The 16,421-nt window shown below is 55.7% G+C and overlaps 1 protein-coding gene across 3 annotated transcripts in view; it reads left to right on the forward strand.

The window, feature by feature from the left end:
- Positions 1-16,299, forward strand: part of UPF1 (UPF1 RNA helicase and ATPase) — a 37,315-nt gene extending 21,016 nt beyond the window's left edge. For 2 of the 3 annotated variants that reach the window (XM_027583922.1, XM_027583924.1), the window contains 18 exons: positions 616-733; positions 885-983; positions 1,468-1,576; positions 1,728-1,887; positions 2,001-2,119; positions 2,606-2,770; positions 2,872-2,986; positions 3,472-3,615; positions 4,263-4,476; positions 7,905-8,022; positions 8,399-8,555; positions 9,231-9,373; positions 10,747-10,921; positions 11,353-11,434; positions 12,824-12,985; positions 13,118-13,335; positions 13,665-13,787; positions 14,387-16,299. In XM_027583922.1, coding sequence (XP_027439723.1) covers positions 616-733; positions 885-983; positions 1,468-1,576; positions 1,728-1,887; positions 2,001-2,119; positions 2,606-2,770; positions 2,872-2,986; positions 3,472-3,615; positions 4,263-4,476; positions 7,905-8,022; positions 8,399-8,555; positions 9,231-9,373; positions 10,747-10,921; positions 11,353-11,434; positions 12,824-12,985; positions 13,118-13,335; positions 13,665-13,784 — 2,418 coding nt within the window. In that variant the 3' untranslated portion in view covers positions 13,785-13,787; positions 14,387-16,299. The remainder of the gene's footprint in view (positions 1-615; positions 734-884; positions 984-1,467; positions 1,577-1,727; positions 1,888-2,000; positions 2,120-2,605; positions 2,771-2,871; positions 2,987-3,471; positions 3,616-4,262; positions 4,477-7,904; positions 8,023-8,398; positions 8,556-9,230; positions 9,374-10,746; positions 10,922-11,352; positions 11,435-12,823; positions 12,986-13,117; positions 13,336-13,664; positions 13,788-14,386) is intronic. The other variant, XM_027583923.1, reaches the window with a different exon arrangement.
- The last annotated feature ends 122 nt before the right edge of the window (positions 16,300-16,421 follow it).

Raw genomic sequence — 16,421 nt, forward strand, 5'->3', positions numbered from 1 at the left:
AGCCTCTCTCCTAAGGTCTGGGGAGGGCGGTTTCCTGTGCAAACTGCGGATGCTGCCGCGGGCCGAGGCGCAGCGCCCAGAGAGACGGAACGGTGGACAGAGGGCAGGCGAGGGAGTGATCCTTGGGCAGACGCCCGGTCTCTCAGCGCCAAACACTGGCCTCAGTGTTTTCTGATTTAAAAGCCAACAAAAATCCCTCACAGTCACAGTCGCGGCCTTTGCCCACGGCTACAAGAGTCAGAACCGAGGAGCCTGTGGCACACCGAGGGCACCCCTTGTGCTGGTCTCGTGAAGAACACGTAGAGGAAGCGGGAGCTCCGAGGGTCGGCCGCCAGCCTCCTCCTCCCTCCGCAGTTCACGGAGAAGCCGCCTCCAAGAGCAGACGTCGTGTGGGGGTCTTCTGGTCATCTTGAGCGGGTTCTGGGGGTCCTAATGGCTTTTCTCCCGGATGTGCCCTTGTTGGTGTCGCAGGCTGTTGGGTGCTGCACACGGCACCCTGACGTCACGGCTCGTAAGGTCGCCATAGGGCACACACCTGTGGAAACCCAGACACGAGGAGTCCAGGTCCGTGTCAGTGTCTCAGGCTAACAGGGCTCTTATTTTTCATGTGCTCAGACTCAAGATAACATCACGGTCAGGTGGGACCTGGGCCTTAACAAGAAGAGAATCGCCTACTTCACTTTGCCCAAGACTGACTCTGGTAATGAGGATTTAGTCATAATTTGGTTAAGAGGTGATTTTAAGTTTTAAAATATTTGTGACCATAAGTAGCATAAAATTCCTAGTTTCACCCTTGTAAAGTGTCCCTTAATTTGAACTCTTCATGATGGCAGCCTCGGCACGTGTTGAAAGCGCTAACTTTCTTGCTGTCTTTTCTCTGTAAGACATGCGGCTTATGCAGGGGGATGAGATATGCCTGAGGTACAAAGGGGATCTGGCACCCCTGTGGAAAGGGATCGGCCACGTCATCAAGGTCCCTGATAGTATCCTTTGTGTAAAGATGGGTGAGCTCATCCTGAGCACGGGCGGCCTGTGCGGGGATCGCCGCAGGTAGAGGAGAGGGTGTCGTGGGCGGCCACGTTGGGGGGCCCCCTCTGAGTGGTGTTTGCCACTGAGTCCTTTCTTCAGTTGTACTCGGAGGTGCACCGTGTGTATCAAACTGATCAAAGAGCTGCCTATCCTGAGGCCAGGGTGCTCCCAGCTCTGTGCGCCAGGGCTCTGGTGACTCAGCCCGAACCCCGGCTGGCGTGCTCCATGCTGGGCACTGCCCGGGCACTCACAGGGAGGGCGCGGGAGCTGGCAGCAGGGGCCCTGACACCGGGCCGGCGTCTGGCAGTGAGCATGGGCCGGGCGGCTGAGTCTGTGTTTGGTGCAGAGGAGGGTCCTTTTCCTCAGTAACCAAGTAAAGGCTCCTCAGAAAGGTAAACTCAGCTTTTGACAACGATGAAACTTAACTCAGCGGCACAGATTATGGCGATGAGATCGCCATTGAGCTTCGGAGCAGTGTGGGTGCACCCGTGGAGGTGACTCACAACTTCCAGGTGGATTTCGTGTGGAAGTCAACCTCGTTTGATAGGTACGTCCACCTTGCCCCTGCCCGCGCCACTGCATCTGCTCTGGGGTACCCCACTGCCTCCAGCATCTGGATGATTCTCCTCACCTGCGAGAGGCAGGCTTCACCGCTCCATAGTTGCGTGTATGCCGCTGACCCCGAGCTTGCCTTCCAGGATGCAGAGTGCGCTGAAAACGTTTGCTGTGGATGAGACCTCTGTCTCAGGCTATATCTACCACAAGCTGCTCGGGCACGAGGTGGAGGATGTGATCATCAAGTGCCAGCTGCCGAAGCGCTTCACGGCACAGGGGCTCCCTGACCTCAATCATTCGCAGGTTCTCACCCCTTCTGGGGGCTAGAAGGGGCCTGGCCGGCAGAGCCTGCTTAGGTGGGTGGCCCCCCGCTCCCCGGGGGTGGCTGCAGCCTAACAACTGCCTGTTATCCAAAGGTTTACGCTGTCAAGACTGTACTGCAGAGACCGCTGAGCCTGATCCAGGGACCACCAGGCACGGGGAAGACGGTGACCTCTGCCACCATCGTCTACCACCTTGCTCGGCAGGGCAATGGGTAGGGCTCAGCACGGCCCCAGGTGGGAAGGGAGAGACCTGTCTGCCGGGACGCCTGGGGGCCCCCGTTACCTTGCACTGTGTGTTTTACATTATCTGTGTGTGATCTGGTCTCTGTGGTTGCTTTTCACGAGCAAGCCTGCTGCTCTGGTAGAGGCAGTGGTGGGTCAGTGCATCCCAAGTGTTGGGCCTGTGCCCGTCGCAGAGCTTTGAGAGGCTTTACGGTGTGGACCCAGGAGGGTGAGGAGGCAGGATTCACTTAGTAGCATTGCTGTACACGAGAAGTGTGAAAACCAGCTGGGAACAGGAAGCTCCAGACCAGGTGGATTTCAGCTCCTTCAGCTTTGTTCACTGACTTTAGTCTTAGGTCACCAGTTGGGGGTGCTGCTTCACTGCCTAGGATTCAGAACAGCAGTCCTGGCAGTGAGTGTTTCCTGAACTTCCTCTGGCTGAGCTCTGAGACCTTTGTTCACCTTGTGTGTTGAAGGCCTGTGCTCGTCTGTGCTCCGAGTAACATAGCTGTGGATCAGCTGACTGAGAAGATACACCAGACTGGGCTGAAAGTCGTGCGGCTCTGCGCCAAGAGCCGCGAGGCCATCGACTCCCCAGTGTCCTTCCTGGCCCTGCACAACCAGATCAGGAACATGGATAGGTGGGTGTTGGGTAGCCTGCCTCGAGTGCAGCGCGTCTCCCGTGCGCAGTCCCTGGTGATGCCTGGCTCCCGTGCCTGCTGACGTGTCGCCATGCTTCCAGCATGCCGGAGCTACAGAAGCTACAGCAGCTGAAGGACGAGACGGGGGAGCTGTCCTCTGCTGACGAGAAGCGGTACCGGGCCCTGAAGCGCACCGCCGAGAGGGAGCTGCTCATGGTGAGCGCTTAACCTCTGGGCCGTTTGGTTCCATTTGGCCGTGGGACCTCTTGCAGTATGCGGAGCATGCCATGGAGCCTTTACATCAGTTTAGTTTGCTTTTGAGAAAGAACTTCTATACCTCCCGTATTTGCCTTCTCAGTGGTTGTACATCTTGGCCTGGAGGTGGGTCTGGGACACTCCTCTGCTCTTTTGTAACAGACCAACCAAGGTTTCCCCAGCTCAGCACTGCCTCTCAGAGGCCGTCTTGAGGCACAGAACCACATCTGTGCTGAGAGGTTTTTGTGATGAAGCGTGATCACTTAGGGTCTCAAAAGGTAGTGCCACTACAGCCTGGACGTAGATGCATCCCCCAGGTGGGACAGTGGCCTGTTTGCATAGGTGTCGGGGAGGGTGCCAATCACTGTCCTGTCCAGCCTGCCCTTTGGGGCCTGGTAGCATTTACCGTGCAGGTTCCCTGATGCCTTGCCTGCTCTCGTCTCCAGAATGCAGATGTCATCTGCTGCACGTGTGTGGGTGCAGGGGACCCGAGGCTCGCCAAGATGCAGTTCCGTTCCATTTTAATTGATGAGAGCACCCAGGCCACCGAACCAGAGTGCATGGTCCCTGTGGTCCTTGGCGCCAAGCAGGTGGGCCATTCACTGTCGTCCTGTTTGAAAACCAGTGTGTGTTCTCTTGTTCCAGTTCCATGTCATTCTCAGTGCTGGGGGTTCGTTTCTGATAATGCTCTGTAATGCCATGTGATGTCCTGGCAGAGGAGAGGGGTACCCAACGGGCTCATTGAGTGGTTCTTGGAAGGATGGGTGCCACACACAGCACCTCTTGTGGGTCCTGAGTGCAAGTCTGTGTGTTTCATATATAGGTTTCTGAAAGTGAAACACTGCTTTGAAACCTCTGATAAGCCAAAATGGGATAAAGGGAAGAATATTCCTACTTTCTGAAAGTTCTTATTAACACCATTTTGCTTTTACAAAAGACGTACATCAGTACCTGTTTTTGACAACCAAAAGAAACCTGAAGAGGATTCTTGCTTTTACGACAAAAGCCATTAACCTCTAACGTAGGTCTTTCATAAAAGAGCAATGGCATGACACGAACTTATTTAGCAAAGCTGGATGCTTCTGTGGTGGGCCGTGTCCTGTGCTGGTCACCTCTTCCTGGTTGAATTCATGTGGCTGGGTGGTTGTATAACACCAGGGCCCATTGGTACCACGTGAGTGGACGTCTGTGCGGTTTCACACCTGAGCTCCTCACCTGTGTGGGCCTCTCGCCACAGCTCATCCTCGTGGGTGACCACTGTCAGCTGGGCCCTGTGGTGATGTGCAAGAAGGCAGCCAAGGCCGGACTATCTCAATCACTCTTCGAGCGCCTGGTGGTGCTGGGCATCCGTCCCATCCGCCTGCAGGTCCAGTATCGGATGCACCCTGCGCTCAGTGCCTTCCCATCCAACATCTTCTACGAGGGCTCTCTCCAGAATGGCGTCACTGCAGGTAGTGCTCAGCCCAGAGTGGGGGGCCCGGAGGGAGTGCAGCCTGGGGAGATGAAGCCTGTTGTCACGGCCTAAGCGGCCTTACATGGTGATCACTTATGTGTAGGGGGCACCTCAGAGAGGTACAGTGGTCTGCGGGATGGCATGTCCACTCTGGAGTGTGGGACGTCCTTGGCCTGTGGTCAAGGGGGAGCTTGTCCTTGTAAAATGCAGGGTCACTACATGAGAATTCACACTGGGGGCCTATCACACGGTGGACAGAACAGGAGGTGGTTGAGCTGACCGTGCCTCCCACTCCTCACCCTGGTGCTCTCACAACCCGGGCCCTGGGGCTTCACAGGACTGAGGCCAGAACTAGTCTCATAGTAACACTGAGGGATCATGTGCCCTTTTGCCATGCGGACGCTCATGCTGAGGGTAGAGAAGCAACCCTGGAGGGCTGGCTGGTGCCTCGACATGAATGGGGACAGTGCTGCCAGACTGCCATGTGTCGTCAGCACCACATACTTGCAGCAGGCAAGACCCTGAATGCGTCAGTGGAGAGTACTCACTTTACTAACCCCTTGGGTGCCCATCCATATGACCCTGTGCATGACGAGGTAGGGAGTTCTAAGACACTTGAAGGGTGTGGTAGGTGCTTTTAAAGGGACTCAGGGACACAGTATGGTCGGTCATTCAGACTGGGGTTGAGTTCAGCAGGTGCTTTGTCAGAAATGGTCAAAGTGAGTCAGCCCATGGCTTCAAGGAAAACAATTGACAGTATTTATTTCCAGTGATAAAACCTGAGGATTCAAAATGAAAATCAGGATTTTGGAAAACTCATGTCCCTAATCTGGGCTGACCAAGTCTTTCCAATGCTGAGTGGCTTTTCTGGTGGGATTTGTGGTGGTGCCAAATGTCCGTGAGGTGTGCGAGTCTTTGGGAGCTCTGCTTGGCTTGGTGAGCAAGTACTTCCCATTCTGATGGCCAGCAAGGGCATTACAAAGTCAGAGGCCATCCCAAGGGCAGGGCAGAAGCCAGCATCACGAACCTGCAGGGTGACCTCCTGTCCAGCTTTGGTCTGGAATTGGTCAGAACCCCACGGTTGTGGGGAAAGTTATAAAACACTCTTTTTTTTTTTTTTAAAGATTTTATTTTATTATTTATTTGAGAGAGAGAGAGAGAGAATGAGAGATAGAGAGCACGAGAGGGAAGAGGGTCAGAGGGAGAAGCAGACTCCCCGCAGAGCAGGGAGCCTGATGCGGGACTCGATCCCGGGACTCCAGGATCATGACCTGAGCCGAAGGCAGTCGCTTAACCAACTGAGCCACCCAGGCGCCCAGTTATAAAACACTCTTCCCTTTTCCAACTACGTGCATCTCTGAGGCTCGATAGTACTACTGCAAGGGCTGATGGGAGCCTGAGCACAGAAGCAGAGTCAGCCATGTCGCTAACTGATTTGCAGAAACTCAAGAGATACATATTTTAGTGGGAAATGTTATTTTTTATAAAATGTTTTTGGCTGATATGTGTATTTTTAAAGGAATTCATAAATATTTTATGTTTCTAGGTTTTAAAATACAGTAAATGTCAGTAGATACAAGCTATGTAAATGGTAGCTGCTTGGATTCCTCAACTTTTTAGGGTGTATAAGGGGTCCTGAGACTGGCGTTCTTAATGTCTGGGTAATGCCAGCAGCCTGCCATGTCGGCGTTGTCCGGCCTGCCGTCTGGGTGAGACGGAGGCTGAGTGCCCGCCTGGCCCGGCCGTGCAGCCGCGGTGTCATGCAGCCCTGGGGGTTGATGGCACTGTTACCATCACCATCACCATGACACTTAGAACAGTGCTGGTCCATTGGGTGGTGGGGCGAGGAAAGGCCAGGCCACAAGGAGCTTGTTTGCCATTTGACACTAGTTGGGAAAGCCACCGCTTAGCACCAGTTCTGGACCTTGCTGGCCCTACTCTGCCTTCCTCCGTGGCGGCAACTCTGGGGGGCAGGGAGCCATAGTGCTGGTGGTTCCCTGCAGTGTCCTGTGTGCCCGGCACGTGGTCAGCACCCAGTAAGTACATACGCATATATGTATGTGTATGTGTATTTTTTTTTTCCATTAAAAAATTTATTTATTTTAGAGTGAAAGCATGAGCGGGAGGGTCAGGGAGAGGGAAGAGAGAATCTGAAGCAGATTCCACACTGAGCACAGAGCCCAACACGGGGCTTGATCTCTTGACCCTGAGATCATGACCTGAGCAGACGCCAGGAGTCGGACACTTAATTAACTGTGGCACCTAGGTGCCCTGAATACATATTTTTTAAGTTCTTCATTAAAGTGTAAAGAAGCGCCCAAATCCTGTGTTCAGCTTGGTGAGTCTTCTCTAAGTGAACACATCTGTGTAATTCGTATCTGAACCCAGAACACAGCCTGACCAGCTCCCAGGAGCCCCCTTGAGCCCCGAGGTGGCCCCTGCCCAAGGCAGTGCTGGCACCCACCCAGACTCCCTCTTGGGGTAGCCTGACATTAGCTGTGGCAGGAGCATTATAGACCAGCCCTGCCCCCACCACCCCCAGTGGGCAAACGTTTGCCGGCAGCCCCTGGGCTAGTGTGCCACTGAGCTAGCCAGTTGGCTACTGCCCTTGCGAGAAGGATGGAGATGGATGTGGCCTCTTTCTCAGCTTGACATAAAGTGGATCATTGATGTTAGGCTGTTTTGATGCAAAAATGCCATTTTTCTCGTGCTGATCTGTTGATAAGATGCAGCTCCAAAATTCCCAAAGGGGTGAGTGGGGCGTGTGAATGGACGAGCTAATTTTTTAAATTATAAGGAAATAAATGCACAGGGCCCAGAATAGCCAAGGTGAACATGAAGAGCCCAGTGGAGGTGGTAGCTTACACTACCACATGTCCTGAGTACTGTAGAACTGCAACTGCCAGGGTACTGTGGGCATGGTGCCCAAGGTAGAATCCAGAGGCAGGCCCACCCGTCCGTAGGCTTTGGCCTGTGACAGGATGAGATTGACTCAACAGTGTCATCCACAAAAGCCAGTTGGAGGGACTTACGGGCCCTTTAAGGCACCACAGTAAAGCTTCTAGAAGAAAACAGAATATCTTTGTGACCCTGGGGTAGGCAGAGATTTCTTAAACAGGCCACAGAAAGCATCAAGCGGTGAGATGTTCAGGGAGTGAACCAGCTTTGTGCACTGGGCAGCTGGGTGTTGGTATGTGCAGCTTCCCTTCATCCGAGGCGTTCTGGGGCAGTGGACCCGCTCCAGTGGCCTCCTCAGGGCCCCGTTGACCAGGGTCTCTTGCCCGAAGCCTACTGTTAACTGCTCTGGCACAGGCCTCTGCCTGTGATGGCCTGGTCTCTGTGTTGCTCCATCAGCACTCAGTCAAGATGGGCTGTAGCTTTTTTCTCTAATGGGTAGTGTTGCCTTTTTTCCTTCCCCGGTGATAGCGGACCGAGTGAAGAAGGGGTTTGACTTCCAGTGGCCCCAACCTGATAAGCCGATGTTCTTCTACGTGACCCAGGGCCAAGAGGAGATTGCCAGCTCAGGCACCTCCTACCTGAACAGGTAAGCAGAGACTCGCCCTCAGCATCTGCAGGCTTCAGTGGCAGCTTGGCACTACGTTTTCTACCGTGGTGCTGAAGTTTTTCCTCGCCCTCCTCGTCCCCATTCTGTGTGGACACCTAAACCAACAGCGTATTTCCACCTTGCATCTTCAGTGTGGGTTCTTCTATTGAGCAGATAGTGCTAAGCCCACGTGTGAGCCTGTCCCATCCCCTGTGACTCCCTTGGTAAATGATGGGGAGCCTGGCTGTGGGCGCAGCTGGTAAGGCCTTCTCAGGGCTGCCCCGGAGGTGGAGCTGGCCCTGCACCTCCCATAGGCTCCAGCCTTGGTCTCGGGCCTGCGGGGACAGCCCAGGAGCTGAAAGGTGGGTTTTCTTAGGACGGAAGCTGCCAACGTGGAGAAGATCACCACGAAGCTGTTGAAGGCAGGTGCCAAGCCTGACCAGATCGGCATCATCACCCCGTACGAGGGCCAGCGCTCCTACCTGGTGCAGTACATGCAGTTCAGCGGCTCCCTGCACACCAAGCTCTACCAGGTGCGCGCACCCACTTGGGCCTGCCGGCTCCCCCCACCTGGCCTGCGGCTGTGCCGGCACCGGCCTGGGAGGGCGCGTGTTCCTTCAGGCTTTTCTCAGGATAGTTTTCAGAGCTAAACTGAAAATAATTCCAAGTCGAACCGTACGGTGTGGTTATGAGGCAGCTTTAAAGTGGATGTTATGTAGTCATGAAAATGTAATTCACCCCTGTATCCTTGCCTGGATGAAATGTCCAGGATATGTGTGCTGAAAGGGTGCGGGACGACATTTTTTATCTCTGCGGAAATGAGCCAAAATGCAAAGTAGCAACTGAGTGAGGATGACAGGTGGTCTCTATTTTGTTAACTTGGGTCCAGTCTAAGGTCTTTTATGGCAAGCACGTATGCTTTTATTATTGGGAAACAAATTGCCACAGTTAAAAAGGCAGCTGAAGCACAGGAAGGCCAGGAGAGGGGGGCTGGGGACCATGAAGGCCCAGTGGGAGCAGGCCCAGCCAGAGGGGCTCTGTCCTTGCTGTCCGGAGGTGCAGTGAGCAGGTGGGTGGCATGGGGGTGCTCTGTAGGCCTCAGGTCCCAGGCTCCTTGGGATTGGACAGTGCACCTCAACAATGTTCTCACAGTCTGAGGGTCCTTGAAGGCAGCCAGCTGGCTGGCTGTGACCGTGTGTCCCTTGTAGGAGGTGGAGATTGCCAGCGTGGACGCGTTCCAGGGGCGAGAGAAGGACTTCATCATCCTTTCCTGTGTGCGAGCCAACGAGCACCAAGGCATCGGATTTTTAAACGACCCCAGGCGACTTAATGTGGCCCTGACCAGAGCGAGGTACAGAGGACTGCATCCCGTTGGGCCTTGCTGGTGGCAGGTGCCTCCCTCCTGCCATGGGAGTTCTTCGGAGGGACTTTTCCCTTAGAGTCTGGAGCTGGGAGGGTCCGCCCCAGAGCTGCTTCCTGCCTGGTTTGCCTCTTCGTCCGGTTCTTCTTGCACCACACCTGAACCTTGGGCTGCACTTGGGGCAGGACTAGGCCTCGCCAGCGCCAGAGGTCATAGCACTCCCAAGCAGCAGTTTAGAGAGAATGCCTCCGCATGAGACGCCTCTGTTTCATGTCCTGGTGGGTTTGTGTGGCCTCAGTTTTGTGGGAAGGGTCATCTAGGCCCTTTTGACCTAAAAAACCCACTAGTGCAGGTTGTGTCCACGTGGAGACATTTAATCCCTGAATCACCATTTGGTCTTGTCTACCTTTTTGGCCCTAAAATGTAATGTTTTTTGAAATAACAATGATAGCAGAGGGGACCCAGAGAATAAGGTGGCCCTTTGTCACCTTTGAGTAAAACCAGATTACAGCTGCCCCCATACCAGCCGGAAGTCAGGCTCGCTTCACACATTGGTTCCTTCCCCTGTCAGGACATGTTGCTTGTTATCTGTTACCACCTCCCCCCTTTCTAAGGTGCTGTCTTGTTTGGTGGCCAGCACTGGGCCACAGGGGTCCTGAAACAGCTCGGTGGGGTGAGCGTCCACCAGAGAAACCAGTCCCTGGCTTGGTCATTGAGGTCTGTGCCCTGGCTTGTCGGGGTTCCCGAGGCCGCGGAGCCTGCTGGGGCTGACCTCCCAGGAGGCCGACCCGTGGCTGCGAACAAGGAGACTCGTCTGAGCTCCTCTGCTCAGGGAGGTGTTTTGATGTCTGGGCGCCTCAGAAATCGTCTGCAGGGCGCCTGGGTGGCTCAGTCGGTTAAGTGGCTGCCTTCGGCTCAGGTCATGATCCTAGAGTCCTGGGATCAAGTCCCACATCAGGCTCCCTGCTCAGCGGGAAGCCTGCTTCTTTCTCCCTCTCCCACTCCCCCTGCTTGTGTTCCTGCTCTCGCTGTGTCTGTCTCTGTCAAATAAATAAATAAAATCTTTAAAAAAAAAAATTGTCTGCAGATATACCCAGTGCACTGTGGGCAGCTTGCGTGGTGGGCTCCAGTGCCAGGTCATCGTGACCAGCAGTATGCCCTTCTGTCCCCGGCATTCAGCGGTGGGCGCTGTCATGGGCAGGCCGGGCGTCTGGGCAGGGAGGCAGACAGGGTGCCAGGAGAATGGCCCGTCACCTTGGATATGGATTTTGAGTTTCTGTTCAGTCTTGCTTCATTGTGTTACATGGTGTTCCACTCACCACGCAGAGCCCCAAACATCGTGTTTTCGTGCCCACACCTTGCAGGTATGGGGTCATTATTGTGGGCAACCCGAAGGCCCTGTCCAAGCAGCCGCTCTGGAACCACCTGCTGAACTACTACAAGGAGCAGAAGGTGCTGGTGGAGGGGCCCCTGAACAACCTGCGGGAGAGCCTCATGCAGTTCAGCAAGCCCAGGAAGCTGGTCAACACCATCAACCCGGTGAGTGGCGGCGGGTGGGGTGGCAGGAACACAGGGCCTGACTGCGGTTCATGGCGTGTGCCAGTGGGTGGCGGCAGGTGCGAGTTGAGTTGTCACAGAGCTCCTCCGCCCCACATCTCCAAGCTTTTCCACTTGGCCTTCTGGGATGCAAAGTCATGGGTGGCGCCCAGGAGTTGGACACAGCTAGGAAACCCTGTGAACGCAGGGTGCTCTGGGGGACCTAGAAGCTGTGGTGCTGCTTGAGGTGAAGCCTGAAGACAGAGTTCGTGCAGCATCAAAGGCCAGGTCCGTGGGGGAGGGGCGGGCAAGGCCCAGAGCCCAGCAGTCAGCAAGCCTTAGGGTCGGCCTAGGCGTGGCCTGGCCTTCAGATCTTGAGAGAGTCGTTCTTGTGTCGAGGTGGTAAATTCCTCACCTGTCTGAACCCTTTGCAGGGAGCCCGCTTCATGACAACAGCCATGTATGATGCTCGGGAGGCCATTATCCCAGGATCGGTCTATGATCGGAGCAGCCAGGGTGAGTCTGCGGGGGACCACGTGGGCCCTGTGGATGTTGATCATTCCCACGCCTGCAGCTTTTGGCCCTGTCACTCCTGGGGTCAACTCCCATGCCTCAGTCCACAGAAGCTTGCCTGACAGCTCCTTCTCACCATCCCTTGTCTGAAATCAAAGAATTGGTCTTTGCCAGTGTCTAAATACGCATTTTTTAAAAATATCACAGCTCTGCTTATGGAGGGTTGCAAGCAAATACTGTAGCTCTGCCTGTTTGCTCCTGGGCCCCAGGCCACGGTGTTCCCCTCCCCCTGCCCTTTGCCCACTCAGTGGGAGGGGCACCGCTGCAGCTCCTCCAGGCCGCCCACAGTCTTGGTTTTGGTTTCGCCGGTCTTCCCGTTTCTGCTTGCTCTCTCAGACCGCTCTCCTGTGTAGGGTCTCTGTCCTGAAGCTGAACATTACCCCTGCTGTGTGCAACACCTCCTCTTGCCTGAGCCAGTGTCTGGATGGTTCCCATTCATCCCCCAGATCCCTGCCTCCTGGGACCTTTCCCCGCACCAGCCTCTACAGAGGGTGACTGGCTCACCCAGGTGCTTGGTGCTACACGCCCGCATTTTACACTGAGCTTCATCCCCTCGTGAGCTCACTGGCCATCCTGGGGCCGGGTGCACCCCGGCAGTTCCTCTCACGTGTGAAGTGAGCAAGCCCCCGCTTTCCTTGCTTGCCCAGTATTCTCCTGGTTGTTGGCTCAAGTGACAGATCTCATTGCCACATCCAGTGAGTTGCCGTGTAGGGTGCTCTGGGTCCATCTTTCATCCTTGAGCTCACCATGAGCCCAGCTAAGGCTCTCGGCCGTTGGGGGCGGACCAGAAGGCTGTGCTTGTCATGCCTTGGCTCCCTTTGACTTCCCAGGCCCTGGGGCAGCTCTGTGCAGATTGGGATATGCCTAGCCCCGGGGGCGGGGGGGTGGTGCCTGGGGGCCTTCATTTTCAGTGGGATCCGCTGGTCTGTTCAGTCAGGTGTTTTCTTGTTTTTGGTGGTAATGGTAGAGGGGTTGCAGGTAATATGAGTATAAAATTTTCTCCACAAAGAACTTTTTTTTTTCAATTGGAAATGCAACGTAGCTTCAATCTTTTGGGTGCTTGTAGGCCAGGGATTCTCCAAATCCCCTGGGAGAAAAGGCTTGTTCCCAGGAGCCAGCTCCAGGGAGGCTATCAAGAGTGGGGGTCGAGTGGTGAGATTCTGTATCACTCGGGTGGCTTTGCTGTCGGGCTGCCCTGAGAAACACTGTGGCAGTCGGAGCAGTGGCAGGATGCGAGTGACATTCCAGCCACTCCAGCTGCCATTGGCGGGGCAGGCAGCAGGCTCGTTGGGCTGTGGCGGTGACGCCAGCCATCCGCCTTGTGTCTTGCAGGCCGGCCTTCAAACATGTACTTCCAGACCCACGACCAGATCGGCATGATCAGTGCAGGCCCCAGCCATGTGGCCGCCATGAACATTCCCATCCCCTTCAACCTCGTCATGCCCCCCATGCCCCCACCAGGGTATTTTGGACAAGCGAATGGGCCAGCAGCAGGTGAGCACCAGGCGGCAGCACGGCGGAAAAAGCACGTTGGCGTTGGAGTTTGTTCAAGTCTGGGGTTTGGGCAGCTGGGCTTGTCGGTTGTGTGCAGATCTCCTTCAAGGAACGTGGACTGCTGTCTTTCAGGCCGGGGTACCCCAAAAGGCAAGACTGGTCGTGGGGGGCGCCAGAAGAACCGCTTTGGGCTCCCTGGACCCAGCCAGACGAATCTCCCCAACAGCCAGGCCAGCCAGGACGTGGCGTCCCAGCCATTCTCCCAGGGCGCCCTCACCCAGGGCTACATCTCCATGAGCCAGCCCTCCCAGATGAGCCAGCCTGGCCTCTCCCAGCCCGAGCTGTCCCAGGTGAGCCGGCGCCAGAGAGGTCAGGACAGCCGGGACTGACCCCCCCATACTCACCCCTGCAGACCTGAGCACGGCTCCGCCTGGCCTTCTGCATAGGTCCACTCTCAGCAGGGGGACTGGGGGGCCTAAAGCATCACCTTCCCGATGCGGTCTTAGGCAGCTGGTCTGGGTGACCTGTGTCCGATGGTGGGGTAACCAGTGTGGGTCTCCTGCCACTTAGGCTTCAGAACTGGGTTTTCCAGATTCTTCTCTGGGGCAGGTACTTGAGACTGGAAGGACGTGAGCACATCCTCCAAGTGGATGCTTATCTCCCCAACTTTGTTTTTCAGGACAGTTACCTTGGCGATGAGTTTAAGTCACAGATTGATGTGGCACTGTCGCAAGACTCCACGTACCAAGGGGAGCGGGCATACCAGCACGGCGGAGTGACAGGGCTGTCCCAGTACTAGAAGGCAAGCTGACCCCTGCAGGAGGTCTTCATCATCAGGATCTGGACTTGATGGGAAATCAGGGAAATGTGTGGTAGGGGTCTCAAGTCCCCAAGAGGCCAGCTTGTCCTGTGGCTGGCCATTTTGGCCCCTGTGCATCTGCTTGTGGTGACGGGGATAGGAGCTTCATGCACAGCTCCCTGCGTGGTGGTCCTTTCCTGAGAGAGTTCTAGGACTCCGTGAGGAAGGGGTGGGTGTGGGAGTCCTGTCCCAGCTACACGGGGCACCTCTGCACGAGGGGTTTCAGGGTGCCGTTAAGACCCTGACATAGGGTTCCCCTGAACGTGGTGTGACCAGAGCTGGGTGAGCCTGGGCCCAGGTCCCCTCCTTGTGTGTGTACTGGGTGAGTTGGGGTGCTGGTGCCACTGGCAGAAGGGCCCCTTAACTCCCAGCTTCCTTCTCCTTGGCGTGGGGAGTCACTAGTCTGGGCATCCGCCCAGCCTCCGAGGTTCCATGTCACAAGTGCACAGTGGGGTGAAGGGAGGAGCCCTGCACCTTCGGGGCGGGGGGGGGGGGGTCCCTGAGCTGCTCTGATGGCCGCCTGCCCTCCTCCCTCCCTGCAGGTGGCAGCGGAAGAGCTAAGCTATGTGGCTTAGTCCATCAGCATCTTATTCTGGGTAATAAAAAATAAAAATAAATGGATACCTGTTTTCCACTGCTAAAACTGAAGCACCACTGTGAGCAACAGGAGAGGGAGAGGAGCACCCGAGGGAGAGAGGAGCCCGAGAGCGAGCGAGCGCCCACTGCTGGCCCGCGGCGGCGAGGAGAAGGAGAAAGGGAGAGCGGGAGGCGGGCGGCCGCGGAGGACCGTCCGCCAGCGAGCCCTGCCAGGCTGCCCCGCTCGCCAAGGAGGCCCAGCGCTCGCCGCGTGCACACCTGGGTCTGCGACCAGGGCGGAGGGAGGCACACCCTCATCTCAGAGTAGCCCTTTCCTCTGTTCTTTTCTTTCTGTTTCTCTTTTATTGAAAGGGGACTACGTTTTAGCAGGAAAAACTTCGCATTTCTGTGCCGAGCAGGCTCCTTGCCGGGGCGGCCGTGCCGGGAGAGCCCCGCGGAGGTGTGGGTTCTGTCCACGCCAGCTCTGCAACGGCTCTGGTCACGCTGCCTGTGTTCTAAGAGGGTTTCATTTGAAGAAAACACGGTGTTTGGGGTTTTTCTGTTTGTTTTTTAAAGATTCTTTCAAATGAGTACTGAAAAATATACTTTCCTGAGTTTGTCTCTCAAATCTTAGTGGTGGACCTGGGAGATGTGAGAAGCTTCCAGAAACGAAGTTTAAACAAGCCAACACATCTCAAGATTAGGATCAACACCTGTGACGGGATCGCGAGGAGAAATTTTGTTTTCAGTTTTAGCTTCCAGCGGCTTCTCCCTGCACGTCAGGGCGGTGAGAGAGCACGGTCTCGTCCGGGGCCAGGCAGCCCCACGGTCTCCGCTGGACTCTGAGAAGCCAGGTGCTTCCTGCGCGGCGGACTTGTGCCCCACCCACCCCGGGACGGGCCTTGGGCAGAACTGGCTGTGTGAGGCCAGAGGGTGGGGATGTGGCTATTCCCCGGCCAGTGGCTTCTTCCCTGGGATCCTTCCTGAGGATTTGGTGGAAGACAGCCTCCAAGAGGACCCATCCCCCGGGAGGCGCTCACAGTCCCCGTGGCTGGTTGGACATGCCGAGCGCCCCACCTGCCTTGTTCTCTACCCCACCCTCCAAGTTCAGAGACCTTCTACCTGTGGGTACAGCTGTGATGGGGTGGGGTGATTTCTGCTTTTTTGGGGAAAAGGAGTTTCAGAAATAAGTTGGTTCTATGCCGAAGGGGCTTGGAGCAGTTTGTCACATCAGCTAGTAGAGGGGGCTTCTATCTGGTGGGGTCTGGGCCACAACTCAAGTTACTGTAGCTGGGAGAGCCACCCCCAGCTCCTTGCACACCACGGTGGGGGTAGTAGTCTCCCTGACAACCATCTACTTGGGGACCATCCCCTGCCTACCCAGGCCCTGGTGACCCTGACCACACACACCCCCGCCCCCCCAGCGTCCCCGTCCCTGTGAGGCTGACACTGGCCCTTATCAAAGCCTCCAGATTCCAGCTTGTACTTGGGAGACGGGGACACACAGGCCACCTTCCTTCTGGCTAGGCCTCTTATTTATTACCATTGCTGTAGGGCTTTCGGTTTTCCCCTTCTTTTGGTAGGCCACATAGAGGCATAGAGTTTGGATAGGTTTCCGCTATGACCCCTTGTGCGACACCCCGTGGGCAACACCTGTGCCCAGCCACCTGCCCTGTTCTATTCCTTGGAATGCTTTGCCTCTGCTTTGTGCTGTTTGCTTTGTTCTCCACCTTCATAGCAGCAGTTACTGTTTTCCAAATTGAGGAGCATCTGTACCAAGGCAATGTAACTTTTGATTTCTGGTCGATTTGTTTTAAGCTCTGTTGTCACCAATAAAATCTTAATAAACAGCTCTTGTGTTCACACTGGGGCAGATGAACTGCAGGGAGATGGCAGAGCTCTTGGTCCGGGGGCCTGGCTTTTTGGAAGCCTTGGGGTCACCTGGACGGTAAAGCTGAGAATGGCTAGATCGTTCAGCACGTCAGGGACTGGGGGCGGGGG

The sequence above is a fragment of the Zalophus californianus genome, chromosome 1 (assembly GCF_009762305.2).
Source record: "Zalophus californianus isolate mZalCal1 chromosome 1, mZalCal1.pri.v2, whole genome shotgun sequence".
Taxonomy (NCBI): domain Eukaryota; kingdom Metazoa; phylum Chordata; class Mammalia; order Carnivora; family Otariidae; genus Zalophus; species Zalophus californianus.